A 27,879-nucleotide genomic window follows, 5' to 3' on the forward strand; every position below is an offset into this window, starting at 1 on the left:
TCTTTAATCTTTTAGCTGGATGGACACAGGCATGGGCGGGTGGCAGGGTGGGTGGGAGAGTGGGTAGAAGGATGGGTGTGACGTGGCGGCAGTCTCGGCGTTGCGTTGCAGCGGGGGTCTCTGACCAGGCGTGCACGCCCGCGGGGGGCGAGGACGGTGCCGTGGGAGCCGCGGAGCTGGGCGCGTGGGCGCGAATCGCGCAGCGGCGGCCGGCAGAGGGCGCTCCCGGGCCGCCGGACACCCGCGCTCCGGCCCCTGCGGCGGCGCCACGGGGGGGAGGGGGACTTTGAGGGGGGAGCAGCAGGAGACTTTCGGGGGGCAGACCGCAGAGACACCCCCCCCGCACCCAGGACCCCGCCCATCCCGTGCCTTCGGGACAGCCCCCTCCGCGGCCGGGCTGGGGTCCAGTCGCCAGGCCCCGCGCCCCGCTGGGCAGCCCCCTGCCGCCGCGCCCGGCCGGCAGGGTTGGGGGCGGCGGGGACCGGGCACGTGGCTCGGGGTCCGGGCGGAGGCCCCCCCGCCCCGTCCCCCGGCGCCGGCCAGTCCCCGCGGTGTCCGCGGCCGCGGGGGCAGCGGGAGGGAGGGCGGGGCGGCGCGGGCGGCGCCGGGGAGGGGGTCGCGCGGGGGCGGGCCGAGGGCCGGGCGGGGGTCGGCGGGTTTCCGGGCGGCGGCGGCGGCGGCGGCGGGCGCGGCGCGATGTGCGAGCGGGCGGCGCGCCTGTGCAGGGCCGGCGCGCACAGGCTGCTCCGGGAGCCGCCGCCGCAGGGCCGGGCGCTGGGCGGGCTGCTGCGCTGGGTGGGCGCCAGGATGGGCGAGCCCCGGGCGCCGCTGGCCCCCGACGCCCCCGCCGCCCCCGCCGCGGACCCCGGCCCCAGCCCCGCCGCGCCGCGCGGGGGCACCGCCGTCATCCTGGACGTGAGTACCGCCGGCCGGACCCCGCGCCGGCCTCCGCCGAACCGGACCCCCGGCTCCCATCGGGGGACCCCGACGCCGCCCGCCCGCCCCGGCCCCGCGGGGATCTGCGAGGCCCCCTCCTCCCCGAGCTGGGGACCCCGGCCCATCCCCCTTGGCGGCCTGGGACAGGACCCTCACCCGGCCCCCCCGCGTCCCGGAGCCCGACCCCAGCCCTCCACGTCCGGGCTGGTCTCCACCCTGTCTCTCCTTCCGCGACAGGGACGACCCCTCCTCCGTCCCCTCCCTCTACTCTGCGGGATCCTCCCTGCCCACAGCGGGACCCGTGAGCCCCCTGGACCCGGCCACTGCACTCCTGCTTTTGTCCTAGCCAGTCCCCCACCCTTTACCCCGAGGGACAGGAGTCCCTCGCCGCCCCCAGCCCCTCCCTCCATCCCGATCCCTGCCCGGAGTGATACTTTGCAATCCGGCCCCGCCTCTCTTCTTTGCTCTAGACCCTGAGCCCCCTTGATCTCATCCCCAAAGACCCTCTGCCCCAGCCATGGCTACTTTAAAAGTGAAGACCCCCCGCCTCCCACTTCCTATCTTCCAGCTCTTTTCCATAGAGCCAGAGCCATTGCCCGTCGGCCCTGAGCCTGCACCCCCTCCCCGGGCTTCCCCACCCCCACCCCAACCCCCCTCCCCTCCGCGCCTCTTCTGTCCTCCATTTCTTCCTCACCCCCACCCTCCCCTACCAAAAGCTCGGTCCTTTTCATGGACCCCAGACCCTATGAAGCCCCCTCACCCCTCCTAGCTCCTCTGGGAGCCAAACCACCCACCTCTGGGAAGCCCACCTGAGCCTCCCACCCACCCATCCCCTGAGGGAGGACTCTTCAGGGGGGGTGTCTTGGGGTAGGAGACTTCCAGGGAGTATTGGAGGAGGTGGGGGGGCTTCGTGGGGGTGTGGGGGTGCATGTCCTGGTGAGGGGCCTGCTGGTGTGGGGCTGGGGGGTGTTTTGCGTGTGTGTTGCCGGGAGCGTTGTGGGTATGTTTCTGCGAGTGTGTGTATGAGTGTGTACACGTGTGTACCTCGCATCCCTGTGAGGTGGGGAGCCAGGATTCCCCACTTCCTTGTTCCTTCTCTTCTTGGCTCCTGGATCCCATAGCTGGGTCCGGCCAGGGAGGGCTGAGTAGGGCAGGGCAGAGGGAGCACTAGTACTCCAGACACTCGTGCACGCACACTCACACACGTGTGCACACTCACACACGCAGCTGCACACATCCTGCACAGCTGCACTCTCCTTCTTGGGACCCCAGCAGAGATCCCCCTGGAAGTCCCAGGCTGAGCCCGGCAGACCCAGGCCGCCCTGCAGGGAAGCTGCGCAGACCCCTCCTGCCTCCTCCCCTCTGGCAGTGAGGGAGGTGGGCTCTGCAGTTCTCCTCGTGCCGGCCGCGTGGGGCTCTGAGCCTCATCTCCTCATTGTGAAGCTGGGGTGGTGAGCCAGGGTGGGGTGCTCGTGCAGACTCCTGGAGCTGACATCACCAGGTGTGCACGTCATTCATTTGTTTAACATTCATGCCCAGAGCAGGCACCTGGCCATGTCAGGCCTCGGGGAGCACCTGGGGATCCCCAGCCTCGAGGGGCCTCACGCAGTCAGGAGCAGCGCATGGGGGTCTTGCAGCGGGCCCTAGGGGCTGATGACTGCCGTCCCTTCTCGTTCAGCCAAGGGGGGTCATGTTTGGGGGGCCCGCCCTGAGCTGCTGCTTCAGTCAGACACAGCCTGGGTGCCTGATGATGGGTGGCCCAGGATGCCCTGTCTCCGTGCTTGGGGGGGATGGGGGGTGGAGACGGGCATTGGCCCTTTGCCCCAGGGCGAGGACCAAGGTGGGCTGGTCAGAGGGACTAGTACCTCATACCTGGCTTACCTGGTCCCAGTGCAACCTGCTTGGTGTCTGGGAAAACAGTGGGGAAACTGAGCTTGTTGTCACCCCTTCCTAGGTCTTGTCCTCCCTGCTAAGATTAGCCAGTCAGACGGGCGGGGGCCACCCCATACCCTGGGGTCTTTGTCAGACGTTAATGTGCTGGTGCGTGAATCCCCCCAGGATCTGGCTGCAGGACAGGGTCTGACTCAGTGGGCCCGGGGCAGGTCGGACATTGTGCATTTGAAACAAGCTCCTGCAGGACCTCGAACCTCACTTCTGTGAGGAGCAGGTTCTCGGCGCACAGGTGCCAACCCTGAGTGTGCCCGGGAAGCTTTAAGAACGCTGACACCTGGGTCTGCCCCAGAAGCCTAGTTGTTCTGGGGCGTGGCCTGGGCTCAGGGGCTCTCAAAGCTCCCCAGGTGAGGACAACTGTCAACAGGCTGGGAAGGGAGGAACTGCTACAGCTACCACTGCAGCCTGACCTTGAGGGGGATGTGGAGCGGCTCTGTCCCAGGTATTTGGATGCCACTGGAAAGGCCAGAGGAGGAGGCTGCGGGTCTCGCAGTTGAGGCTGGCGTGCATTGGGCCGCCCCCCGCCATCCCTGCCTGATGCAGCCACAACCTTGTCTGCAGCTTGTCTTCCACACTCTTGGTGACCCGCTTCTCCCCCACCCAAAAAGAACGCAGTCCTGCCCTGGCTGGCCCTGTCCCCAGGCCTGGCAGACACCTCCATTCAGACTTAAGCCAGCCTCCCTGGAAAGACCCAGGTTCTGGGAAGAGTGCGGTGGCAGAGGCTGTGGCTGTTCCTGGGACGCTAATTCTGAGTGTGGTTGTGTGCGACTGAGCGTTTGGCAGGGCTGGGGCCGCGGGCCCGGTGGCTGTGGACCTACACCTGCAGGGATGTGTGTGGGCGTGAGCATGAGTGTGCGGGCTCGCTGTGTGTGTCAGCCGGCGTGGCCATGGGCAGGCCGGCGGCACAGATGGGAGAGGGGGCGGCTGCTTCCGCGGAGGACGGCGGGGAGGGTCTCTGCCTGAAGCCTCCCTCCCCGCCCCTGGGTCCCAGCCCCGGGCTCCTCCTGGAGAGAGGGAAGCGGGGAGCTCAGCTCTCCCACCCCTGAGCTGCTCCTGGGGGAGGAGAGGGACCTCACTTCCGGTCAGAAGCCGCTGGAAGGTGCCTGCCCCTCCCCGGCCCAGGGCTGACTCGACCTCTCTTTTCTGCAGATTTTCCGCCGTGCGGACAAAAATGGTGAGTTGCCCTCCCAGGCTGTCCACTGAGCGAGGACACAACTCTTTCTGTCCTGATCTTCGTGCGGGAAGGGATTGGGATAGGAGACATGGACAGCCTTGAACCTAAAGGTTAAGAGTCAGAAGGCCAAGCTTTGGTGCTGGTCTGTGCCTCAGTTTCCCTGTCTGTAAAATGGTCTCCTAATAGTTCCTGCTTAGTAGCGGTTGCCGTGAGGATTCAGTGAGGGGACGTTGGGATGTCAGGGGTGGTGTCTCGCCCACGGGAAGTGCTTGGTGTGCTTTGGCCTGGGTGTAGCCGGGCTGGGCCCCGAGACCGTCCTTCAGAGGAAGCCCCCGCCTCACGCCAGGCCCTTTGTAGGCCTCGGTGCACTTCCTACTCTTAGTGACCTGATGCATTCGGTGCTGTTGCCCTGTTTTATTGGTGTCATAGGTGTCATAGGGGCCCAGAGAGGTTAAGTGACTTGCCAGGGTTGCCCAGCTGCATGAATGCCATCGAGGCTCTCCCGCGGACCCCCAAACAGTGTGAGCCCACATTGCGGCGGAGGAATTCCTGGCTCCTCCCGACTCCTGGGAAGGCTCCGCCCACAGAGGAGGGGCTTGAGAATGAGAGTTTAGAGAGGCCCGTGGGAACACGGGAACCTCTTGCAGAGGAATAGAATAACAAAAAGCTCACACCTTATTCTAATTACCTTGGTCGTTATCTGTTGTTATGGGGTTTAAGGCAACTGTCTGTGGACTTTAACCAGGCATGTTCCCTGTCCTGGCCTCAGTTTCCTCATCTGTAAAGTGGGGTGATAACACTTGCTCTGCCTACTTCCCTGGGCTTTTGAGAAAAGCCAGGGAGGAGATGTCAGTGACAAACGTTTTTAAAGAGAGTTAGGGAGTGCTCTGTTTGTTCCTTCGTGAGAAAATGCGCCTGAGGTACCACGCCCATGCTGGGGAAAGTAGGCAACAGAGGAGCTGTCACCTGCCTCCAGGGCCCTCGGTCCCCAGCGCCTCCTCTCCTGCACAGGCTGGAGTTCAGGATGGCAGCTCCGGCCTGGGTCCCAGCACCCACCTCGTCCTGGGGAGTCACTGTGGCCCTGCCCCCAGGGCTCCCAGGGGTGGAATTGGAGGCCTTGGGGCACGGGAGGCAGGTGCACTAGTCTGGGCTGGGATCGGTGCCAACGGATCTCCCTCCCTGGCCTCCCATCCCCGGGGGTGATAGGGACCCCCCAGGCCTCTCGGGGTGAAGGAGCATCAGCAGTGATTCCGTATGGAGCAGAGGCAGGAGGGGGACTCGGGGAGATAACGTGGCCCGTGAGAAATGGCTGCAGCGTCGTGGCCTGAGAAGGCTTAGAGTTGAGCTCCAGGTCTTCAGTGTGTGGCAGCCTGGGGCTGTGTCCTCATTGCCCGTGGGAGGTCTTTATGGGTCGGGATTTGGGGCTGTCCCCTATCCTGAGCCCGATACCCGGCACCCGTCAGGTCCTGAGTGAACGTCTGTAGACTCACAGTCGCCAGCTGCCTTCGCTGGTGGGAGGCGGCTGTGCATGTGGCTGTTGGTGGTGCCGGTGGCTGCAGCTGTGGTCTCTGTACCTGCTGCAGGGCGCGTGCCCGCCACCCACTGCCCTGCACGCCGGTCATGCGTGCGTGTGCGGCTCCGCAGGAGCCCCTGCAGTGTGGGCGGTGGCACCCAGGTCCCCCTTGGGCACAGAGGGGGTTCCGTCCTGTTGTGTGCCCCCCTCCTCAGGAGCCATGTTTCCGCCCCCTGAACACAGCTGTGGGGACTCCCAGTTTCATTCCTGCGGCCCCCACGGAGGTAGAGCCTGCTCCTCCTCCTCCCCCTCCCCCTCCTCTCCCTCCCCCTCCCCCTCCCCCCTCCTCCTCCTCGAGCCTTAAACCTTCCCAGCCACCGCTGTGTGGCCGCAGGAGGTTGTCACCAGGGTTAATGTGGGTGTGAGATGCCAGTTCCCCGAGAATTTCCCAGGCCCTGGGCCTGTGGCAGGTGGGGCTGGGCTCCTCTTCTGGGGGACAGCGTGGGGTCAGCCTGGAGCCCAGCTGCCTGGTTTAAGTCCCGGCTCAGCCGCTTACCAACTCAGACAAGTCACTGGACTCTCAGTGCCTCAGTTTCCCCATCTGTTAATGGGAATAATGACAACAGCACCCACCCCAAAGTGCTGTCTAGGATAGCGAGGTGGACTCCTGGCTTGGCTCGTGGCGAGAGTCAATAAGTCCCAGCTGGTAGCGTGGACCGTCTTGGGAAAGGCCGGCTGCTGGTTTGGCCTGTCAACAGGTGTTTGATTTCCACCCTGTGCTCAGTGGGGAGTTGAGTCTGGTGGAGGCTGCCAGCAGGTGCATCTATTATGCACCAAGACTTGAGTGGACTTTCTCCTTTGATCTTCGCTATGATCCTGCTGAGATGAGAAGTATCGCCCCTCCCCCCTTTCTCCAGTTGGCAGAAGCGAGGATGAGGATCGGTGGGGGCAGCTGCCGTTCGGCAGCTGAGCAGCCCTCGTTGGGTGCGGCAGGTTCTGATTCAAACCAGCGGTTTAAAAGTGTCGCGTAGGTGCGGGGATTCGAGGGGGTGTGGGTGTGGGTGGGGGCGTGGGGTGGCGTGGAAGTGCTATGAGAGCAGGGACGCGTGTAGCGTGAGAACAGGCGTGCCAGGAGGTGCGGGTGTCGCGGCAGATACACACATACACAGACAAGCGCACACACAGTTGTTTAACACGGGCGAGGCCGGCCCTGCCCCAGGTGCCCGAAGGAAGGGCTGATGGAGTCCCCCCAGGGCAGTGGGGGCACCTTCAGGTGGGCGCGGAGGAGGCCTTAGAGGTCGCAGGAGCAAAGGCTTGGGGCTGGCCCGTCGGATCGGTTCCCATGAAAGAGACTTGCTTGGCTGAGGGGGACACCGGGCACCCGGTCCCCAGGGGAAGGTGGATGTGAGAGGCCCGGCCTGCAGCCTGGGACACAAACCCAGGAGGGTGGCAGAGGGCCGGTGCCAGACAGCTTTCCCTCCAGGACACCGACAGGCTCTTGGCATTTGAAAGGTCACCATCACGGAGACTGAGCTCGTGCTCATTAGCAGGGACACTTGCAGGTGGCTCTCCTCGAGTCTGCAGTGGAAGGGGGAGGTGCCAGGCCGGCTTGGCTTGTGTAATTGGACCAGAGACCCGGGCCGGGGAGGTTTTCCCCTCACGATGTGGTGCGCGTTCATCAGGCCTGTGGTCAGGCGTTTGGGGTAAAGGTCGGCCGGAAGGCTTTGTGATCGGGGCGCCTGACGGGCCTCCACTCTCCCCGGGTGCAGAGGGGACCACGGTGCCTGCACAGGCCTGAGGAGGTGGGTAGGTGGAGGTCTCTCGAGCTGTAGGATCCGGGCAAGTCCCCTAATGGCCCCGTGCCTCAGTTTACCGCTCTCTAAAATGGGGTGTTATGAAGACTAAAGGATTGAATACACGGAAGAACCACCCCCCCCCCCCCGCACACACACGTGTCTGCCATGATCCTGCACTGTGGTTCCTGGGTTTTATTTTCAGTCTTGCTGGAGAAACTTGGGACGTGTCCTCGCTCTCGGAATACAAAGAGTTGACAACTTGGATTTCACGGATCTCACAGTTATTTTGTGGACTTTCCACAGTTGTTTGGGTCTGGGGTCTTTTATGTTGGGGGGAGTTGTTTGGGGGGGGTTGGTTTTGTTTTTGAAAGTTAGAAATTCCTTTTTCATTTGTGACCTTGAGATTTGAGCGGGGATGTCGGAGGGAATATTGAGAGGCTGTCCGTAGTCCCCCACACGCACATGTGTTCATATTTTCTCTCTCCCAGCCCCTGACAGCTTACGGCTTAGGGGCAGAAAAGATAACAGGTGGGTGAACCCACACTGAGTCTGAGGACCCCTCTCTCCTGAGCGTGCGCTCTCGCCCTGCTTTGAGCAGCCACAGAGCTGCCGGGAGCAGAGACAGAAGCACCAGAGCCTTTCCAGTTTGAGCACAAATTCCACTCTGAACCCAAGCAGGTCTGCTGCGTCTGGTTGGGCAGGTTGTGCCCTGCACAAGGGCACTCACCTGAGGAAGTGGAAGGCTTCCGATCCAGGCTGCACTCCTCTGCAAACCCACGTGCCCTGACGATGGGCTCTGGCCCCCCACTGGAGAAAGGGGCATCTCTTCCTAATCCACAGGAAGGTGCCATGTGGACTCAGAGGGGTCTTTGTCCCAAGGACCAGCTTTGATTGCAGGCTCTGTTGACATCATGGAAGGGGTCTGGGCAGAGGCTGAAGGCCAGGAAATGTCACGGGCTCCCCCTTCTCCCTGACCTCTACTGCCCCTCACAGACATAGTGTCCCTTAAGGAGGAGCAGGGACCATTCTTAGATCCTGGAGGGGAGGGGGTGGTGGCAACAGGGCAGGCGGGGACACCGGCTTGCTGGAGTTTGGGGACTGCCTCTCCCGGACTCGCTGATGTTCTGCTTGAGCCACCTCCCTCCGTGGCCCAATCTCACCCAAACCCGCAAGACCTTCCTGGCTGGGGCCACAAGTGTCCCCAGGAGATACAGGTGCCCAGAGCGACTGCAGGGAGGGGAGTGGCTGGGACAGGTGGAACATGTTGGCTTTGGAGGCCCTTCCTGCGGGCCACAGCCCCCAGTCCAGGCCTGGCACCTCCTTCCTTTGTAGCTTGGCATCTTATCAGCCATATCAGTGGCCTGGCAGAGGAGGTAACGGTGAGAACTCTGTGTCAGCCGTCAGCAGGTGTCTCATGTGAGACCCCACAAAAGCTGCCTCAGGGAAGGGCCTGAAGTTTGCCTTGTGGATGGGGCACAGAAGACAGGGGTCATTCCTTCTCCCAGAGTCAGGGCTTAGGTGCTGGGGTTGGAAAAGGGGGTGTGGGGAGACCGTCTGGGCATTTGGAAGCAACAGAGCAGTGGTTCCTCCGACTGCCCGGCTTTGGATCTGCCTCTTACCCGTGGTGTTACATTAGGCAATCACTATAATACAATTGGGCTGCCTTAAATAGCACCTACCTCCAGGTGGTTGTGTAAATCGAATGAGAGAAGATTGCTTGGCAAATACTCTCTATTTGTTGAATGCATGAAAAATATCTGGTACATGGTGCACCCCAGTGAACTAGCTATTGTCATATTATTTGGTGGTTTGGGAATTTTCTGGAAGTAGGCGTTGGTCTGCTGTTGGGGAATTAGCTGGATGAGTCAGTGATTCTCTGAACTGGAGTTTACTGGTTAATTTGGGAATTAGCTGGGCAGGTGGGGATTATCTAAAGTGGAGTTTATCTGTTGGTGTGGGGATCAGCCTAGTGGGCAGGGATTATCTGAGCTGGGGTTGATTAGCTGATTGCGGGATTGCCTGGATTGGGGGCCGTGCTTGTTCCAGCCCTGCCAGGCTTATCTCTGCAGACACCAGCCGCTTTCCTGTCTTCCTTCCTTGCAGATGATGGGAAGCTGTCCTTGGAGGAATTCCAGCTCTTCTTTGCAGATGGCGTCCTCAACGAGAAAGAACTCGAGGATCTCTTTCACACGATTGATTCTGACAACACCAAGTGAGCCTGAGTCCTGGCTGCTGGAGTAGGGGTGTGCGTGGGTCTGTGGGTCCTCCTTCTCATCCAGTCTCCATGTTCCAGTCTCCTGTAGGGGGTGGGAGACCTGAAAATCCCCAAATTTGCTAATCCAAAAGTCAGATTTATTTGGCCTTCATTGCCTGGGGTGATGTGGGGAGTGGGCAAACTGATGTTGCGTTGGCTACTATCGCAAGTTTGTCTTTTCTGAGCACTCGTGGCCAAGGAGAGGCTCCCGACATTGTACGGCATACATAGGATAATGAAAATGGGACGTTGGCAGTGACCTCACCCTTTTCACCCTGCCCAGTTCTGACCCCAGCACTGGCGCCTTCTCCCAGCCCCAGCATGAACTCTGTGGTTGAGCCTCACCTTAACGCTGACCCTGTTTTAAACCAAACTGGAACCAAATATACTAATTCTAACTCTAACCTGAAAGCTACCACTGTCCCTAAACCTTTTCTCCAAACCAGTCATAGCCTGACCCGCATCTCAGAATCAGCCAATATCTCTGGCTCCAACCCATGTCTAAATCAGGTACAAAATGCACGTTCTACCCAAACTCAGCCCTGACCTTTCCCCAAATTCACCTCCAGTCCTTTTCCTTGGGATTCCCCAGACAGGACTGGTCTGAGTCCCCTCCTCGGTCCCTCCTGGTCACCTTCCTCAGGCCGATGCAGGTGATGAGGACCAGAGTTTTTAGGGGGCTACTTTGGGCAGATTTTATAAGTTGGGGTCCCCTGAGACTGGCTAGACATGGTCTGGACAAGGAGTTACCACCATGGCAGTTTATAAGGGACCCAGGACAGTGGTGGTCTGGACCAGAAGTTGGGGGTCAGTGTGTCCTGGGAGGTGCTGGCTGGGGACCAGGATGGTGGAGCAGGCTTCCTTGTCTGGGAAAGGCCACTTTGAAGAAATGGCTTTGGGCTGCAGACTCCAGAGCTGAAGGCTTTGTCTGTGGAGCCAGATAGAGGTTTCTGAGCTGTTCCTGCAGCCTCCTGGGGAGCTTTGAAGGGGCCAAGGCAGGTGCCCACTGATTTATTCATTCTCACTCAGTGCCTTTGTGTTGGGCCAGCAGGGTGGAGGTGGAGGGAGGTGGGGGCGCTTGTTTGAAAGTGTAACCTTGAGAATACATGTGGAGGGCTGAGGGTGGCTGCACCATGTGGAAGGTCCAAGCTCTGAGGATCTTTAGCATTATTCTCTCCAACATTCCCCAAAGTGTGAGCTACAAACAGTAGCTCCTTGGGATGCTGAATTGGCTTTCTGCCCACAGAATTTACAAAACAGCAAATCAGAAAGATTTGTGAAATGCTAGTTTAAGCAAAATTACAGGGTTGCTTTCTGCAGGACTTGTCAGGACTCTGAACATGAAATGTAAATTGAGGAACCTCCTAGACACAGCATGCAAGGCCGAGATTTATTTGGTCACTTGGAAGCCTTCTATCCAGATGCTTCTCGAACCTGGGGTCCACCAAGCACATGCTGTTCCAGCCGCCTCCTCCCTGAGAGGAGGGAGCTGGGGCCCAGAGGGGGCGGTGGTCAGAACCGCCCGTTCACTGTAGCATGGCGTTCCTGATCTCACGGCTGTGTGTGCCCCTTCCTTGTCGTGGGGGCCGTTTTTGTGCTCAGCCTCCCCTCCTGAGAAACGGCAGGACCCTTTTCCACACTGTAGGAGCCGGGTGTAGCCCCCAGACCCAGCAGGCGGGGATGTCGGGGGTGGGGCACAGCTGTGAGTTTTGTTGACAGCCCATAATAGTCATGGGGCCCCACTCTCCCCCTCCCCTTTCCTGACCCCAGCTCAGCCCCTTGGTGCCATCTGTTCACGATGTGGTCGGCCGTGGGGGAGAGAACAGAAATGGGGGTGGGGCGGCCAGACAGACATGTTCCCTGCGCAGTGACATTTACCTGCTGCCCCCTCATCTATAAAGTGGGGCTCACGCTGCCAGCAGGTAGGGTGAAAGAGAGCAGGTGGTTTACAGACTGCCAGGGCCGGGCCTGCTAACTCCCTCTCTGTCTGTCTGTCTGTCTGTCTGTCTGTCATCTGTCCCTCTGCCTCCTCTCTGCAGCCACGTGGACACCAAGGAGCTGTGTGGTAGGTGCTGGCTCTGCAGGGACTAAGATGGCGGTGCAGGAGTGGGGCTGGGGGAGGGGAGAGGTACGGGGAGCATAGGCCCGACCAGCAGGAGGGCCCAGCGGGAGGGGCAGGATGCCCTGTGACCCCCGACCTCTGCCCTTCCTTCCCCAGATTACTTCGTGGACCACATGGGGGACTATGAGGACGTCTTGGCCTCCCTGGAGACCCTCAATCACTCTGTCCTGAAGGCCATGGGCTACACCAAGAAGGTCGGCGGGTGTGGGTGGGTGCGGACGTGCTGCCGCGGCTCCGGTGGTTCCCGGCATCGTTACCCAGGGGTGCCTGGATTTGGGGTGACAGGCTCCGAGTGGGCCTGGCTGGGGCGGGGGGCTTTGCTTGGGGCTTCCTCGAGGGAGCAGAGGTAAACTGTGAAGTGAGCAGAGCAGCTTTGTCGATGCCCTGGAGGAGGACCTAGGACGGGCAGGCCCCACACTGGGTGCTCAATGCTCAGTATCTCGTTTAATCCTCACGGCAGCCCTGTGGGTGGCTGTTACTTCCCCACTGCAAACTGTGGGGACAGAGGTGAACTCACAGAGTCACAGCCAGACAGCCGTAGCCGCTGGCTGGGACGAGCAGGGAAAGCGAGTCAGGGATGTGGTGAGGGTATGGTGCGGCGTGGGGCTCCAGGCCTGCCCGGGGGCACATGGGGAGGGGGCTGGGAGCAGGCAATGGCCAGGGACGGGCAGGTGCTCCGGGCCGCAGCCCACCAGCGCCCTGAGCTGAGGGAGCCCGGAAAAGCCTGGCCTGTCTGCTGGCTGAGGCCAAGAGCTCAGCTGGTAAAGTCAGCCAGACCCGGCTGCAGGGCCTGAGACAGTCATTTCCCTTTCCGAGCCTCAGTTTCCCCATCTGTGAAATGGGAGCATCTGCCTTCTAGAGTCCTTGAGAGGAACGAATGAAGTTAGGCCTCTAAGCTGTTTAGCACGGGGCCTGGCACAGAGCAAAGGCAACGGCTGGTTTTTGTCATTAGGCTCCTACTGTATGCCCAGATACAGGTTAAGACCGATGCCGTGGGATTGTCCATTGCTGCGCAGTTGCCGCCTGCGCTGTGTCGGAGAATCCCTTTCTTGCCGTTTGTCCCCAAATAGCCGGACCTCCCCGAGCCGCCCCCGTCCACATCGCCATGGCTGTCCCAGCGTCGCACTGTTCTGAGTCTTGCTGTGTTAGAGCATGTTTTCATACCGTGTAAACATGCCGTTTACAGTTGTCTTGTGGAATAGCGTGTGACTTCCTGACGTCCCAGGGCGGCGGGGGATTAGACGGCAGCCTGGCGAGATCCCAGGCCCCCGAGTCACCCGACAGGGGTGTCAAGCCCAGCTCTGCTCCTGACGGGCTGTGTGAGGTCCCCGCACGCCCACGGGTGGGGCGGCTCTGCGCGGCTGAGACCGCCCCCTCGAGCCTCACTTTTCTCATTGTGGACTGGGCCGCTTCTGGCGACCTTGTTGCCAGGTGTTGCTGACACCCGCGGTTGCTCCTTGGTCTTCCGTCAGACTTTTCTGGAACATGACATCGTTCTCCATCGAGGAGAGAGGTCTGCTAGGCTAGTTTTGGGGATTTTGCTCTCGGAAGTCACACACACAGCATATCGGGGGGACAGGGGGTCTTTGGTGGGTTTTTAGTGGTCGTCGTGACGGTAGGTTGTCACCGAGGTGACTGGCATTTCTTTTTTGTGTTTTCTGACTGGTTTTTGTAGAACAGCTCACTGATTTTATCTTACATGCTTTTCTTGTACCCGTTGATTCTAGTTGACTCCTTGGCTGTCGCTGAGACGCAGCCATGGCGTCCTTGTCACCTGGTGGCGTCAGCTGTGCATTTCTAACGTATCCTCTCGTTTCCCTGTCGTGTCCTATTGCGTTTTCTCCAAATTCTAAAAGACCGTGATTGGGCCAGGCCAGGCGTGCGTGTTTCAGTTCTGATTGTCAAGTCTCTCTCTAGTATTTCTCCGCTAATTGGGATATTAATACCAGCTCTTATTTTAGAACCCTCTTCAGCATGTTAGAGAAATATTTTTGCATTCCCTTTGTTCAGTTTTGTCTTAGGAGGTGGTAGTGAATTTTCTCTAATGCCTTTTCGGTATTTTTAAATGATCATAAGATTTTTTTCCCTAAGCTATCGATGGGGTGGATTCTATTTTTAGACTCTCTCCTATTGAACAATCCTTAGCTCCCTGTGATGAACTCTAATTGATACATTATTCTTTTATCACATCGCCCAATCCTTGTCACCAGCTGAGCGTTTTATCTCTCTGTCTCCGTCGGGAATTAAGATTGGATGTTAGGTTGGGAATGATTTGGGAGGTGGTGCTGAATGTTTTCTGTGTTGGGATTTAGCTTCTCTAACACAGATTCATTTTTCTGTTCAAAAATAGAATTTATCCATAAGTCTTCAGTCAAGGTGTTTAAATAGGGGAGGGGATGGTTTCCATAGTTATTTTAAGGTCAACTCTAATTGTCGTCAAGCTTTTTACTTTCTGTGTCCATTTTTGTTTTGGGGGGTGGTTTGTGAGAGAGGGCCTCACTCTATTTTCCGGGCTGGAGTGACTGGCATCGTCACAGCTCACTGTGGCCTCCAACTCCTGGGCCTCCTCCAGTGATCCTCCGGCCTCAGTCTCCCGAGTAGCTGGGACTACAGGTGCACACCATGCCCAGCTAATGTTTTAAAATTTTTTTGTAGAGATAGGGTCTCACAACGTTGCTTAGGCAGGTCTCAAACTCCAGGCCTCAAGCTATCCTCTTGCCTCAGCCTCCCAAAGTGCTGAAATTACAGGCATGAGCCACTGTGCCCGGGCCATTTTAGTATACTTTTAAACAAAGCCATCCTAGACACGTTCAGTTTTATGATCAAGTATGCATGGTGTGTTCTTATGATTATTTAAAAAATCCAAAATGTTGTCTGACACAAAACAGGCACTTAATGCAGATTAAGTTCAATAAAATATGTGATGTTATAGCTTTTCCTAAATTTTAAAACCTTATATTTACAGTTTTTCCCATTTTAATGAGCTGTTTCTTCTAATAACCAGCTCCTGGCACACTTATTTAAATTTCATGATACATTATCTGATATATTTATAGTCCTGCCATTGTTGTTTTTTTTTTCCCTCCTGTTACGTTGGGTTTGTTGTGGTTGCCGTTTTTTTTTCTTACGTGAAATGGAATGCTTGCTTTTTTTGATAATGTTCAAAATTTTTAAAAATTCACCTTTGGTATTTTCATGGCAGTCATAGATTTTAATGTGTAGTTTATTCATTCTCAGTATTGCTTTGAATAGTCTATGTTCTCATTCATTTCTCATTTCATTGTTAGGATACAACTAAGTGACCAGTAAAGTTTCTGCTCTGTTTTTTAATATATTGAGATATCCTCATTGAGATATCACATAATATTTTGTTTTTATAACCATCTCATGGATGCTTGAGAAAGATGTAGATTGTGCTTGCAGAATATCAAAATTAAAAATAGCTATCCTTTTTTTGTTATGAAATGTGCTGTTACAAGAGCTTTTTAAAAAGGTTAAATCGTGTCTCTTCTACAAATCTTAAAAGGTACATATCAAAAACTTTCTTTAACTCGTTATTGTGAAAACCATACAGGTGACAGGGAATTCTGGAATAAACTCGTGAACAAACACAAACCTGGCCACTACGCAGGGCCGCCGTCAACTGTGTTCTGCCAGACAGACTCAAATGCGTTTCTGTGGAAGAGACTTATTTGCATTATTATAAATTTTCTACATCTTAATAGGGTTTTAAAAGGAGCTCTAAAATAAGGGAAGACTTAGTAATGTAGAAAAGTTTACTAGATAAAAAACCCAAGAATTTTTCTGCCTGTTTCAAAGACTGTCACTATTTCTCCTGACACAGCTTTTGTGTCCCTGTTTATCAGCTAACTTATCTGTCCTGCGAGACACTGGTGAGCTCATTTCTCACCCCAAACTGTGTTTTCATTTAATCTTTGTATTTCTAATGTTTTTCCTTTCTATATTTTTAGCCATGTTGTTTGCATGTAGACTTCTGTTATCTTTTTATGTAAATGGTAGATATTTAATATGCAAAATGTAGGAAGTAAAGTATAAAGGAAATTTCAAATCACTAATTCTCACTATCCTGAAACACCATTAACATTTTAGGTTATTACCTTTGTGCCTTTTTCCACGTGTATTTCCTTAATAGTTATGATCTGTGTATAAAAATTTCCTGCATTTTTACCTAATATATTAATACTTTTCCCATGTTATTAAAACTGTTCAAAGGCATCGTTTTAAGTATTCTTATTTAAATCTACTTATTTTTCCTCTAACACGTGTTAGATCATTTTTTTTTTTTTTTTTTTTTTTGCTCTTGTGAGTAATACTGTATTTAATACCCTGGGGCACACATATTCGAACACATTTTGCACTATTTCTTAGGAATAGATTATCAGAATTGGGGATTTGCAGGGTTAAAGAATATGAGCAGTTTAAATAAGGCTCCTGATGTTAGCAAAATTGCTTTATAAAATGGCTGTATCCATGCAGGTCACCATAGCTGTGTTTATAGCAATGTCCTCTCCCAGTGTATGAAAATTTAATAATGTTGTGTCCTCGTTATACATTGTCTTTGGCCATTGTATTCTTACCTTTCTTGCTTATGCAATATTTTCTCATTTAAATTCTACCTGGATAGTGATATTGCACCTGGTCCCGTTCATTTGATCAAATTTGGTTACAGGGTCTTTGTACAGGCTTTCCTCTGTAAATCCTCGGTGCTGTTTGGTTTAGGTGCTTCTGGCTGGATCTTATTTAATCAGCTCTGGGACTGTCTCTCCCAACATGGGGGAATTTAGGCTACGTTTTTTTATTGTGCTTGTTCTGTCTGGTCTGACTGCTGTTACGATGTTTCATTCCCATTTTTCATGCTTTCTTCATCTCTTTTACATTTCAACTTGTGATGGGCTCCTCTGCTTTATATCATCGATTATGCTTTAGAAGGTAAAAAAAATCCTAGCTTTCATTTTACTAATGACTTGAAAAATACATTGTTAACCTTCTTAATCTGATTTTTATATTTAGCTAGTAAAAAACACTTTTTATTCCCTTTATAGATAAAAGAAATTTTTAAGATTTTTTCGGCTATTTTTTCTACACTTTATTGAGTTAATCCAATATAGTTGAAATCAAACTATTAATGGTTAATGTTCTGATTTCCTGACATCTAGACCCTTCATGCTGAAGTTGAATGATGACCATTTACTACTATGTACAACCTCCCTATTCAAGAATTCTTTCTCGAACTTAAGCCTAGATGATTTAGGAGAAATTCTTAAGCATTCTTTGCAGAAATGTGCTCATCTGGTAACACTTCAGAGTTGTACAGATTTCTTAAATATTTCCCTGTTCTGCAAATGAGTGACTTGTCCACTAGATGCACCATTTCTAGGTGTGACCCTCCATCTGGAATCTGGGCTGCGGCGTTGACCGTGGCAAAGGAGAAATCTGTAAGAGCTTTCTCTTACCCCTTTGAAAAGAACTTGTCGTCTTTGGAATTCAACTAACCGGTAATACTTCCTGATCCCCGACCACATCCTTGGGCACTGGTCTGGGTGCTTGTAACACACTTCAGCTCGTTTTTCTGCTTGACCTGCTTCTAAAAGCCTTTTTCTTTGTGTTTAAATTTTTTATCGGGGTAGGTCTTCTTGTTCACCTTTGGCCGTTGTTTGTCTGGAGCGCGTCGATCACGGGATCATGTGTGGTCTCGGCTGTCTGCTGGGAAGGATAACGGGCCACTGCCATCCGTCAGGCTGCCAGAACCTGATGCTCTTTCAGCCACAAATTCTTCCTCCACAGGGGCTGTCCGGGGGGGCCCTGGTCTGGCTGCCAGAGGACGGCCACCTCCCTGCCTGCTCCGCGGTCCCCGCGCCCCTCCCCCTCATGCACTCCCCGGGCTGTCTCTCGGCCATGTCTCCCGTTGTGCAATTATTGCTAATTAATTTCCAGTCAGAGTGATGGATGGTTTAATTTGCTTTCCTTGAGAGCCCTGTTTTCTCTTGCCTTGCCAGGGGCTGGGCACAGTTCCAAGATGCCCCGGGCAGGTGGCTCAGGAAGGCGGGGTCTTGGTGGAGGAGGCCGGGAGAGCAATCACGGGGTTCGGGAGACCCAGAATCCCCCAACATGGTGTCATTTTTGTCGTCTCATCCTTGAATGATGTGGCTAAGCCAGAGCCGTCTCCCTTCCGCCGTGAGGCAGCCCAGAGACTCTCCAATGGATGCAGAAGCCTTGAGAAATGTCTTTGCTGAAATCTCATGACAAGGGGGGACATTCTGTCCCACACCACAGAGCAAAACTCATGGAAAACCCTCTTTTTTTTGTCTTTTCCTCAGAGTTCTCCTCCTTGTGGCATCCACTAAGTCTCCCTGTACCCCCCCGACTCCTCTCTCACCCCCTCTTTTTGATTTCTGAGCTCCAGGTACCTTCCGTGGGGGCCTCTGCTGGCTGTTTTTGATTCTGTGCTGTCATTTTTCTGAGTAGCAGCAGGAAGACCCAGGAGTCCAGAGAGTCCTCCTCGGAGGAGGAAGGAGGCAGAGGCGGTGGTCCCTAATACCTTATCCCTGTCACAGCAAGAACAAGAGCGCCACCACCAATCATTGCCACCACCACCACCGTCCTTGTCATAGCAGCTACTGTTTGAGCATTTGCTACGTGACAGGCACTGTGCCAAGCATTTTATGTACGTTAATCTTCACTACGACCTTGTAAGATACTGCGGTGACCCGGTTACACTCAGAGCCACAGAGCTAGTCCGTGGTGAGGTCAGGGCTCAAACCTTGGTCTCTGAATCTACGGCCCCTGTTATTGGAGACCCCACAGCCTCCAAGATGCAGGAAGTGGTGGGGTCCCCCCATTCCCACTGCAAGACACAGTCGCTGACCCCAGTGGCTCCCCCAGCTCCCACGCTAGACGCCGCGTCCAACCTCCCTCCCAGCCCCGTGCCCCTCAGCGCCCCTTCCCTGCCCTCCACAGGTGTACGAGGGCGGGAGCAACGTGGACCAGTTTGTCACCCGGTTCCTCCTGAAGGAGACGGCCAACCAGATCCAGTCGCTACTGAGCTCTGTGGAGAGCGCGGTGGAGGCCATCGAGGAGCAGACCAACCAGATCCGGTGGGTGGGTGAGACGCGTGGCGGCCACGTGGGGCTGGGCGGTGCGCGTGCACACCGCCAGCCTGCTGCTCCGCGGGAGAGTTCGTGTCCCTAAGAGCTGGGGGACCTTTGGCAAGTTGCCTGCACCTCCCTCTCTGCCTCCATTGCTCCAGCCGTAACGTGGGGACAACTGTAGACCTGTCTCTCGGTCACTGCGAGGATTGGATGAGACAGTGTGTGCTCGGAAGAACGCCTGGTGTGCGTACACACGGCACGGACACACGGCTACGACGCTGCTTCCCAGACTCCAGTCCGCTTTGCCCCATCCCCGTGTGCTCGTAGTCTATAGTCTGGCGCACTTTTTAAAGCTGGAAATAAGTTTAGGAAATGGTATGTGGCTGCAATAATTGGAAAATAAGCATCACACGCCGTAAGTGAAGGAAGTGAAAAGTAAGCCCCTGTTGTTGCCCACGGCCTGCTCGGATCCTGCCTGCTGCTCCCTCTCTGTTGAGAGGAGAGAGTAGGGCCACGGTGAGACTTTCCCGGTGAGGTTAGACTTGCTTAGGAGGATTGAGAGAGAGGTGAAAATGGAGTGATGTTCTCACAGTATTGTGTTACGTAAGGCCTTGTTTGTGTCCTTTGAACCATGGGGAAGCACCTGGGGTCCCCTCTCGGGTGGTGGGTTTTAGGAGGGGAGGGGTAGTTCTCTACTTCTGGCTCAGCAGTACCAGCCCCCCGGGGGCCACGATCACTCCTGTTTGCTGTCCCAAGTTGAGACACACCCATCTCTGCCCAGCTCTTCCCAGAACAGCTGGTGTGCCCGGCACAGAGAAGAAGCAGAGAGAACGCCCAGGTTCTGTGGAGCCTCGAACGACGTCCCAGGCAGAGGTGTCAGAGCCGGGATGCCGGGCTGCGGTGGGCGGGGGGTTTGAGCCTGTGTTTCTTGTTGGTGAGGAGCTGGTCCCCATCAGATACGGTGGTGAAGGTCGTTCAGTTCACGTTGTTCCCCAGATGGGTTTGTTCTGAGCACCTGCGGCCAGACACCTGGGAAACTTACAAGATTCTTGAGCCCCCGGCTCCACCCACTGGTCAGACGCCCCGGTGACGGTGACGGTGCCCCGAACTCTGCATCTGTGATCGGCCCTGGGATTCTGGGTTCCCCAGCTGACAGTTAGATTCCTTTGTTTGTCGTTACTGTCTTGGTCAAAAACTTGCCATTTTTGTCCTGCCACAGAACAGGTAGCATCGTTGCACGAGTTCATAGCCGCCTTTCTGCGCTGTGCCGGCTCTGTCCTACCTCACACCTGCCCGCCCCCACACTGGGACCTTACTTCGGGACGCTGGTGGAGGGGGTGGCACGTCCTTCTGGGGAGAGACATCTGCTCCACACCAACCTCCCCAGATCTTAGCTGTTTCAGCTCCCGGCCGCCCGTCCCCAGGGCCCATCCCGACTCCTGGCCCCGGAGCAGCCTCCCGGGACGGTGTGCTCCAGGCGCGAGCTGCCGGCTCAAACCTGCCACCCGGGCCCCCCCCTCCCCGAGCAACCCTTCATGGTCCGATGGACACATTTAATTTGCAGCTGGTTTGTACAGACGCTGTGATTGACACCTCAAAGACTCTGCCAGCCTTTTCCCCACCCTCGGGGGAGTTGGGTTCGCTCCCTTGGCACGGGGAAGAGGCTCGTGGAGCTTCCAGAGCTCACAGGAGAGGAATTCCAGAACGCACTGAGGCAGCGATGCTCAGAGACAGAGGGCTTCAGGGGCCTGCGTGTGTGTGGTGGTCTGTGTGTGTCTGCGGGGAGTTTGCCAGCGTCGCTGTGCATGTGAGGGTTTGGTCATTCACCGAGCGGGTGTTGAGTCCCTACTGTGTGCCAGGCATAGCACTTGGCATGGCAGCGTGTGTGGCTATCTGGCAAGCTGTGCCTGGCAGGGCGCATGGCAGGGGTGTGTGTGCCGGTGTGAGCAGGGGAAAGTCCAGGTCAGGAGCACAGATCTCTGTCCTGTTAATATTCCTCTGCGCACGTGTGTGTGTGTGTGTGTGTGTGTGTGTAAGGGGGTCCTGTAAACTCAGGTCCCCCACCCCAGAGGACACCAGACACCAGACTGGCTTCTCGTGAGGCAGGGAGGGAGGGAGACTTGGTATCTCCACAGCTGGGCGGGTGCCTGGGCAGCAGTGAGCCATGGGGACGGGGACGGGCGCCTGGCTCGGTCTTGCCCAGCCCCAGACCTCAGTCTCGGGAACAGCGCCTGGCCGTGGGGTCGTAGGAGGAAGCTGAGTGCAAAGCCCAGCTCCCTGCAGGGCCAGTGCCCTGCTTTATGGCTCGTTTCCTCCTCTGTGAAGATAAAGGCCATAATGCCCACCTCTCAGGGGTGGGGTTCCACGTTTTAGCCGACAATCAGTGATTAGTAAGCACCTGTCAAAGCTGCTGAAAGTGGTCAGGGCCCTGCAACTGCTGCTGTGGTCTGTGTTTCCCCAACTTAAACTGCAGGCAGAACCACAGCAAACCCAGCCACGGCGCGGCAGAGACCTGGTATGGAAGCCCCACTGCCCCCTACGCTGCCAACCACAAGCTCATGGCCATGGAACAAGGGAAGAGCCTTCCGTCTGGTGAGAGCAGTGGCCCAGGGTGGGGGTGACACTGGCGGGGGTCCTGAAGAGTTCCGAGGGTCCTCTGATGGGGACTGGGACTCCGGAGGGAGGGGCATGTTTGGGGCCCCTGGTGGGGCCGGCTGCTGGGTGCTGGGTGAGTCCCTCCTCCCCACGGGCCTGGCCCTGCCTACCTCACAGTCTGTTTCTCTTTCCCAGTCACCGAGGACTCAAAGGAGGAGGGCCTGGAAGCCCAGATCAGCCGGCTGGCAGAGCTGATTGGCAGGCTGGAGAACAAGGTGAGCCCCACCACAGCCCACCTCGGTCCCTCCTCTCCTCCCCTCCCGGTCCCCAGGGAGTGCAGAGTTAGGCCTGGAGCTCAGGACGGAAGTCAGGGCTGCAGAGGGCTCAGGGACCCGGTCTGGAGAAGGCCACACCTAGGTGGAGTGTGGCGATACAGCGCGCACGACTGCGGCACAAAGCCTGGGACTGATGTGGCTGTGGCAGGGGCAGGTGGGTAGGCAGGAGGGACAGCTCCAGGGGCAGAGAGTGGGTGGCAGGGTCCCATGCTGCACGGGTCCAGAGATTCCAAGGAGGCTTTGCCCTAAGGCAGGTGGCCTGAGCAGGTGGTGGCCAGGAGGCAGTTTCGGGATGAGAGACATGGTGACTCAGGAGCGCGTGGAAACAAGGGAATGACCAGCGGTAGGAAGTCTGTTAAATGCAGTGTGGCATGTGCCCCGGTAGCAGAAAATGACACAGCCCCTACTGAGTCACATTGTCAGTGTTTCCTGCCTTGGGAGAGTACTCACAGTGTGACCCTTTGGTAGAAGAGAGAAAAAAGTTTGCCTTAGGGCTTTCGGATTGATGGGCTCAGGTATCAGACTGTCACCATTGGAATTCTGGCTGTGTGGCTTTGGGCCAGTGTCTTACCCTCTCTGAGCCTCAGATTCCTTCTCTGATGGTACAGAAAACAATCGGGAGATTAGGACCCCGCATCGGGATGCTGCTAAGATGAGATAAACGATGTCTTGACGGCTCAGCGCAGAGCCCCGTGTAGCTAGCAGTTAGTAAGGTTGGCAATTATTATTAGACACGCTGCTCCCAGAACCTACACACTGGCACACGCCACACCCGGGTACCTACACAAGCCAAGGGCACAGGTATCTCAGAGCCCTAGGGTTGAGGTGGTTTTATGTCTTCTACTTTTTGTATTTCTTTTATACCTTTTACAAATGGTGTTACTATTTTGATGGGTTTGGGGGTTAGTTCTGAGGGATTCGAGGGGCTCCCCCCACGGAGGAGCAGGGCCTGTGCCCTGGAGCAGAGTCCGAGAGAGGAGGTGTGCATTCCCCCCTGCAGGGGCGAGGCCGAGGTGGGGTCACCCCCCACCTTGAAGCCAGCTGCTGCGAGAGGGCTCTGTGGGGACCCTGTGGCCCGGTTGTCATAACAACTCGGTGGGCGCCTCCAGAGGGAAGCTCTTTGAAGCTTATTTTTAGCACCCGGGTCGCCCTAACAACCGGGCTGCTGGTAACCACGGAGCACCTGGGCGTCCTGGAGATGGGGCGGGGCCCCCCTTGCCAGCCTCTGATTGGCCCGGGCTGCGAGCGGGGGCCAATCAGGGCCTGGCTCTGCCGGGGCTGGGAGGATGGAGGCGCTTGCAGGGAGGCTGGGGGAGGGATGGGGCAGTATGGGGGCCACCGCACCTTCCTCATCCTCTATGGCTCTGCGGGCTGGGAGAAGCCAAAAGGAACCAGGTCCAGCCCTCCAGGAGTCCAGGAACACGGTTGTAAAACCATGAAAACAGCCGTCCTGGCCAGGCAGTCCCTCACCCCTTAGGGGCATTCATGCCTCGTGTCCTAGAGAAGTCAGAACCCCGTCCAGGACTGGCCACTCCAGGGCCCCCGGTTTGAACACAAAGAATTTGAAGGTGGTGACTATACCGATCACCCGCCCCTTAACAGCCACTCTCACACATGTGCTCTCTTGTGATCGTGACAGTCAGTCTGTCCTCGTGGAGGATGGACCAGGACGGGCACAGAGGTGGTGATTGCTGGGCTGCCCAGTTCGAGGGAGAAGAACCAGCTCTCGTGCCCTCAGAGCCAGGGTTCTCTGCATGCAATGAGACTCGAGCCTCGGTGAGCGCTCAGCCCCGTGTAGGCACTGGGTGCGGGTGATGAGCCGGTTCCTCCTATCCTGGAGCTTACAGTGGGTAGCACCTACTGCGGGGCGTTGGGAAAGTTAGATGAGATGGATTTGTAAACAGTTTAGTTAGGGCCTGGGGAAGGCCAGAGAGAACAGATCACCCCAATCAGACCGTTAGATGGAGGTGCCAGGGCTTATGATTTGGGGTGAGTTGTAAATTGAGGGGGGAACCTCAGGGCTTTGGCAAAACCCAGCATCCTGGATTCGGGCTTCCTGGGTCCTGTCGCTGCCTCTCCCAGGAGCTCCCTGTCCCAGCAGAACTCGTGGAGCCTCCTTCCTGCCCTCTGCAGTGGGTTGGCCTGGCCTCTGTCTGTCCCGGTGGCCCCAGATGCCAGGGCCGGAGGGATTCTCTGCCACTTCCTAGGGCTGGTCTCCCTTCCTTGCCTTCCCGCGTCCTCTCGGAGCCAGCACAGTGCGTGGGGGCTGGACCAAGGCCTGGGCCTGGGATCCCAGAGACCCAGCACCTTGGGGCAGAGGGGCTGGAGCTGTGCGGTGGCCCCAGGTGCAACAGTGGCACTGTGGTGAGTCCCGGGGCCTCTGTCCCTAGCCTCACTTGTGCTCTGTTGTTTCAGGCACTGTGGTTTGACCTGCAGCAGCGCCTCTCGGACGACGAGGGCACCAACATGGTGAGGCCCCGCCCCTTCCCTTCAAATCCGGGTGGATTGATGTCCCTGACCCTTCCCCTGCCTGCCCGGAACCACCCTGCAGGGAGATGCCACCCTAGCATCGGGCCCCCAAACCCTGCCCTGGCCTGGGGGCCATTCCCCACCCCTGCAGGAGTGTTTTGGAGGCTGAGGACTTTGACCTGGAACAAAGGGGTCACCAGAACTTAATGGCAAAACACCGATTCCATCAGAAACAAATTCTGTTGATCACTGGTTTTGCCGTGTTTTGGGGACCTCGAATGCCCTTGGCTGTAGTCACCATTTGTGGGGGCTAATTTCTGCATTTGGCTGTTTTTTCTATCCTTTTATAGCCAATTTTCTTGTATAAGAAGGGGTGGGTTGGCCCAAGTGCCCTGTCCCTTCATAAGGGAGATATCGGGGCTTACGATATCGGGGCGGGGGGGGGCCTGGCCTTGGGGCTCCCCACGCTCACTCCCGCCCTGGCCCCGCAGCACCTGCAGCTGGTCCGGCAGGAGATGGCCGTGTGCCCCGAGCAGCTGGGCGAGTTCCTGGACTCCCTGCGCCAGTACCTGCGGGCCACGGCCGGAGCAAGGACCTGCTTCCAGTGAGTAGCCCCGGGCCAGGGAGCTCTGCCTGGTGGTGGACGGCTGGGGGAGAGCTGGGCGCTGGGCCTCCCCATGCTCCGCCTGGGCTGGGATCGGCCGGTGCCGGGATCTGGGGTGTGGGGGGCAGGGCCCCTTCCCCACTGGTACAAGAGACCGGGGGACTTGGGATGTGCCTCCCAGGGTAAGGCCCCCCTCAGCCCCAGGACGCTCTGCGGGTTGTTTTCAGGCTTAAGCGAGATGATCACGAAGAGCTTGGTGGGAAAAGATGCTGCATTGATTTGTAAAGATAGTATTAGTATCTTTTTAAATGAACATGAAGCATTTTAACATTGTTACATTACAATTTTCTTCAATGGAGAGACTGACTGGCTGCTCCCCGGGGCCAGGCCTTGGAGGTGGCGGGGCTGGTCCTGGCGGCTCCGAGTGGTTCTGATCAGAAAGGCAGAGGCTTCTGCCAGGGTCAGGCTTCCGGAGTCCGAGGTCATCTCAGAGCCTGGCTGTGGGGTGGGGACTAAAGAAAGGTCGAAGGTGGCTGTTGTGTATGTCTGCGGTCCAGAGGGCCCCCTCGAGGGGACACGGGTGGCCCTGTGTTAGTCCACAGCCTCTCTCTCTTCACAGCATTGCTGCCGTGAGGATGTCAGACGGCTTAACCTTCGTCATCTACGAGTTCTGGGAGACAGAGGAGGAGTGGAAGAGGTGAGGGGGGAGGTGGCCCCTTTCCTTGATGCCGTGTATCCCTTGGAGGAGGGCAAGGAGCCCCCCGAGAAGGCTCTGTGCAGTGCAGTGGGAGGCAGAGTTTCAAAGGGTAGTGAGACACTCCCCCCCTGCCCCCCACCCAACTCTGGTCACATTCAGCTAGGCTCTTCATGGAGGTTCCCGGGCAAGCCCACCCCAAGTTTCAGGATTTGACACCAAGGTTGGACTCTCGTATGTGAAAACTGCTGTTCTAAGGGTCAAAATCCCCTCCCCAAATCCCTGGCCTCACCCCTTCCAGCTTTACAGGAAGCCCTCCCGATTTCCCCAGAGTGCCTCTTCTGTGCTCCTAAAGTGCCGTGTCCTCCTTGGCCTACCCTGGAGGGCCAAGGCTCTGCCTTAATTAATGGCTTGTGGAGACTAGGGCTGGGCCCAGAGGAGGTACCTCAGCACACACGTGATCCGTGGCTCGTCTGTGAGGCAGGGGCGTGGTGAGGAGGTCAACTCTGGTGACCACCCCTGGGCTCAAGCCCCAGGGCTCAGAGCACGTCCAGGCTAATCCCTCAAAGGCCCTGGGCGTTCCTCCTTTGTCAGACACTACCCCGTCCCTCCAGCCCTGTCCCCACGCCTGCTGCACACTCACGGTTGGCTGCTTGAAGAGTAGGTGGCTCCAGGGAAGGACGTGCGGTCTCTTCTCTGTCCATGCTTCAGTGTCAGCGGTCCAAGGCAGATGCCAGCTTCACCCCCACCTCCTGGGGTAAATCAGGAGGTGAAGTCCCACGTCCTGAGGCCTGGCCTTGCTCGCAGGGTGTGTCAGCCACGGGCCCAGTTCAGGGTCTGTCTTTTGCAGACGCTCCCTGCGAGGAAAGGAACAGGCTGTTCTCCCTCAGGGCTGCAGCCTCCCTGGGCCCAGCCTTCGCTCCCCCCCATGGCTCCGAGCCCCGCTCTTAAGCTCCCCCGCCCCGACAGGCAGAGCTAGGATTAGAATTGGACCCCCCCCCCCTCCCGAGAGCTCCACTCCTGCAACCCCCAGCCCCGCCCCACGACTCACCTGCGTCCCCCGGGTTGCAGGCACCTGCAGAGCCCCGTGTGCAAGGCCTTCCGGCACGTCAAGGTGGACACGCTGAGCCAGCCCGAGGCCCTCTCCAGGATCTCGGTGCCAGGTAGAGGCTGGGACGGGGGCCCAGGACTGTAGGGGGCCACGTAGAGCTCTGGTTCTGACGGGAGCCCAGGGGCAGCAAGCAGGGCAGTGCCAGCTCCGGGGGACAGGGCCAAATCTCTCCCTGACGCTTCTGCTTGAGTAACGGCAGGGAGCAGCCCAGAGGTGAGCGCTTGACATCAATGCCCCAGGTGCAGGAAGAGCTCCACGGCCGGGACCAGAGCCCTAAGGTGGCCCTTCAGTCACGGAACAGACCAGGGAGAAAGCAGGGTGGCCCCAGTCAACCCGTCTGTGGGTCCCCACCCACATTCACCCCCAGATTGACTTTACCTTCACAGCACCCACCTTTGTGTCACACGGAGGCGCAAAGGCCGTCCCTTGCACTGCCCAGAATGGGCCCTGGTGACAGGGCATGGGCTTGCGGGACGGCTCTCCCACCTCTCAGCAGCAGGCAAGGGGATCCCTGTCCCACCTCCCCTCTGCCTCCCCCGTTGCCCACCGGGGCGGCCGTTCAACCATCCTGCCCTCTAACCCACCCCTCCCCCCTCCCCCTCCAGCTGTGTGGTGCACCGTGGGCCGAGACTGACCACCTCGCCGAGGCCTGCGGCTGGGTCCGCCCCTCCTCTCAAAAAGGACATCCGTTTTCTAGAAACTTTGGTACACGAGCTGTCTCCTCCCTCTGGTCAACACGAATGTATCTCCCTGCTGTTTGAAGGAGGAACCCCTCTCCCCCCAGCGAGTGGCCACGCACACCCGGCCACCTCTGTCCTCCCCTCGTTGACATTTCTCTACCTGGTAGGAGCCGTGACCCCGTAGTGCCCAACCTAGGCCCATCCCACGTGTGTGGCAGTAGAGCCCAGGTGACCAGCGCCACCCTAGGCAGCTGTCCTCTGCTGGGCACAGGTGCCAAATAAACTCTGGTTGGGAACATCTGTCTGCTGTTTATTTCTCATTTTCTAGCAGATTCTGGCTGTCGGTGTGCAGGGAGACCCTGGGCTGCATCTGTCCAAACTGGGTCCCCCAAGTCTCGGTTAGAGGCGGGTGACAACGCCGGGGGACGAGTGTTCCGACATGCAGGCTCGTGCCTGCTCCCAAGTTCAGGGGTCTCCAAGACCACCCTCGGGGTTCAGTAATTCCCTAGAAGGACCCAGCAAAACCGTAATAGTTAC

General features: G+C 57.1%; 1 protein-coding gene across 2 annotated transcripts; it reads left to right on the plus strand.

The window, feature by feature from the left end:
- Positions 1-255: 255 nt before the first annotated feature.
- NECAB2 (N-terminal EF-hand calcium binding protein 2) lies at positions 256-27,624 on the plus strand. 2 transcript variants are annotated; one of them, XM_069456346.1, is made up of 13 exons: positions 256-915; positions 4,036-4,060; positions 9,473-9,581; positions 11,663-11,688; positions 11,842-11,939; positions 18,724-18,860; positions 21,328-21,446; positions 21,645-21,724; positions 24,200-24,253; positions 24,745-24,857; positions 25,477-25,554; positions 26,623-26,714; positions 27,268-27,624. In XM_069456346.1, exons 1-13 carry the CDS (start codon positions 697-699, stop codon positions 27,294-27,296), a joined length of 1,179 nt encoding a protein of 392 aa, XP_069312447.1. In that variant the 5' UTR covers positions 256-696; the 3' UTR covers positions 27,297-27,624. The 2 variants fall into 2 exon arrangements, with proteins under 2 accessions (XP_069312447.1, XP_069312448.1); XM_069456347.1 differs by lacking the exon at positions 24,200-24,253 and having other exon boundaries at positions 680-915.
- Positions 27,625-27,879: the final 255 nt, after the last annotated feature.

Source organism: Eulemur rufifrons, chromosome 23 (assembly GCF_041146395.1).
Source record: "Eulemur rufifrons isolate Redbay chromosome 23, OSU_ERuf_1, whole genome shotgun sequence".
Taxonomy (NCBI): Eukaryota; Metazoa; Chordata; class Mammalia; order Primates; family Lemuridae; genus Eulemur; species Eulemur rufifrons.

Coding starts and splice junctions, on each gene's coding strand:
- NECAB2 (XM_069456346.1), top strand. CDS start 697: ATGTGCGAGCGGGCGGCGCGCCTGTGCAGGGCCGGCGCGCACAGGCTG. Junction 11,689..11,841: donor GGACACCAAGGAGCTGTGTG/GTAGGTGCTGGC, acceptor TTCCTTCCCCAG/ATTACTTCGTGGACCACATG. Junction 24,858..25,476: donor GGAGCAAGGACCTGCTTCCA/GTGAGTAGCCCC, acceptor CTCTCTTCACAG/CATTGCTGCCGTGAGGATGT.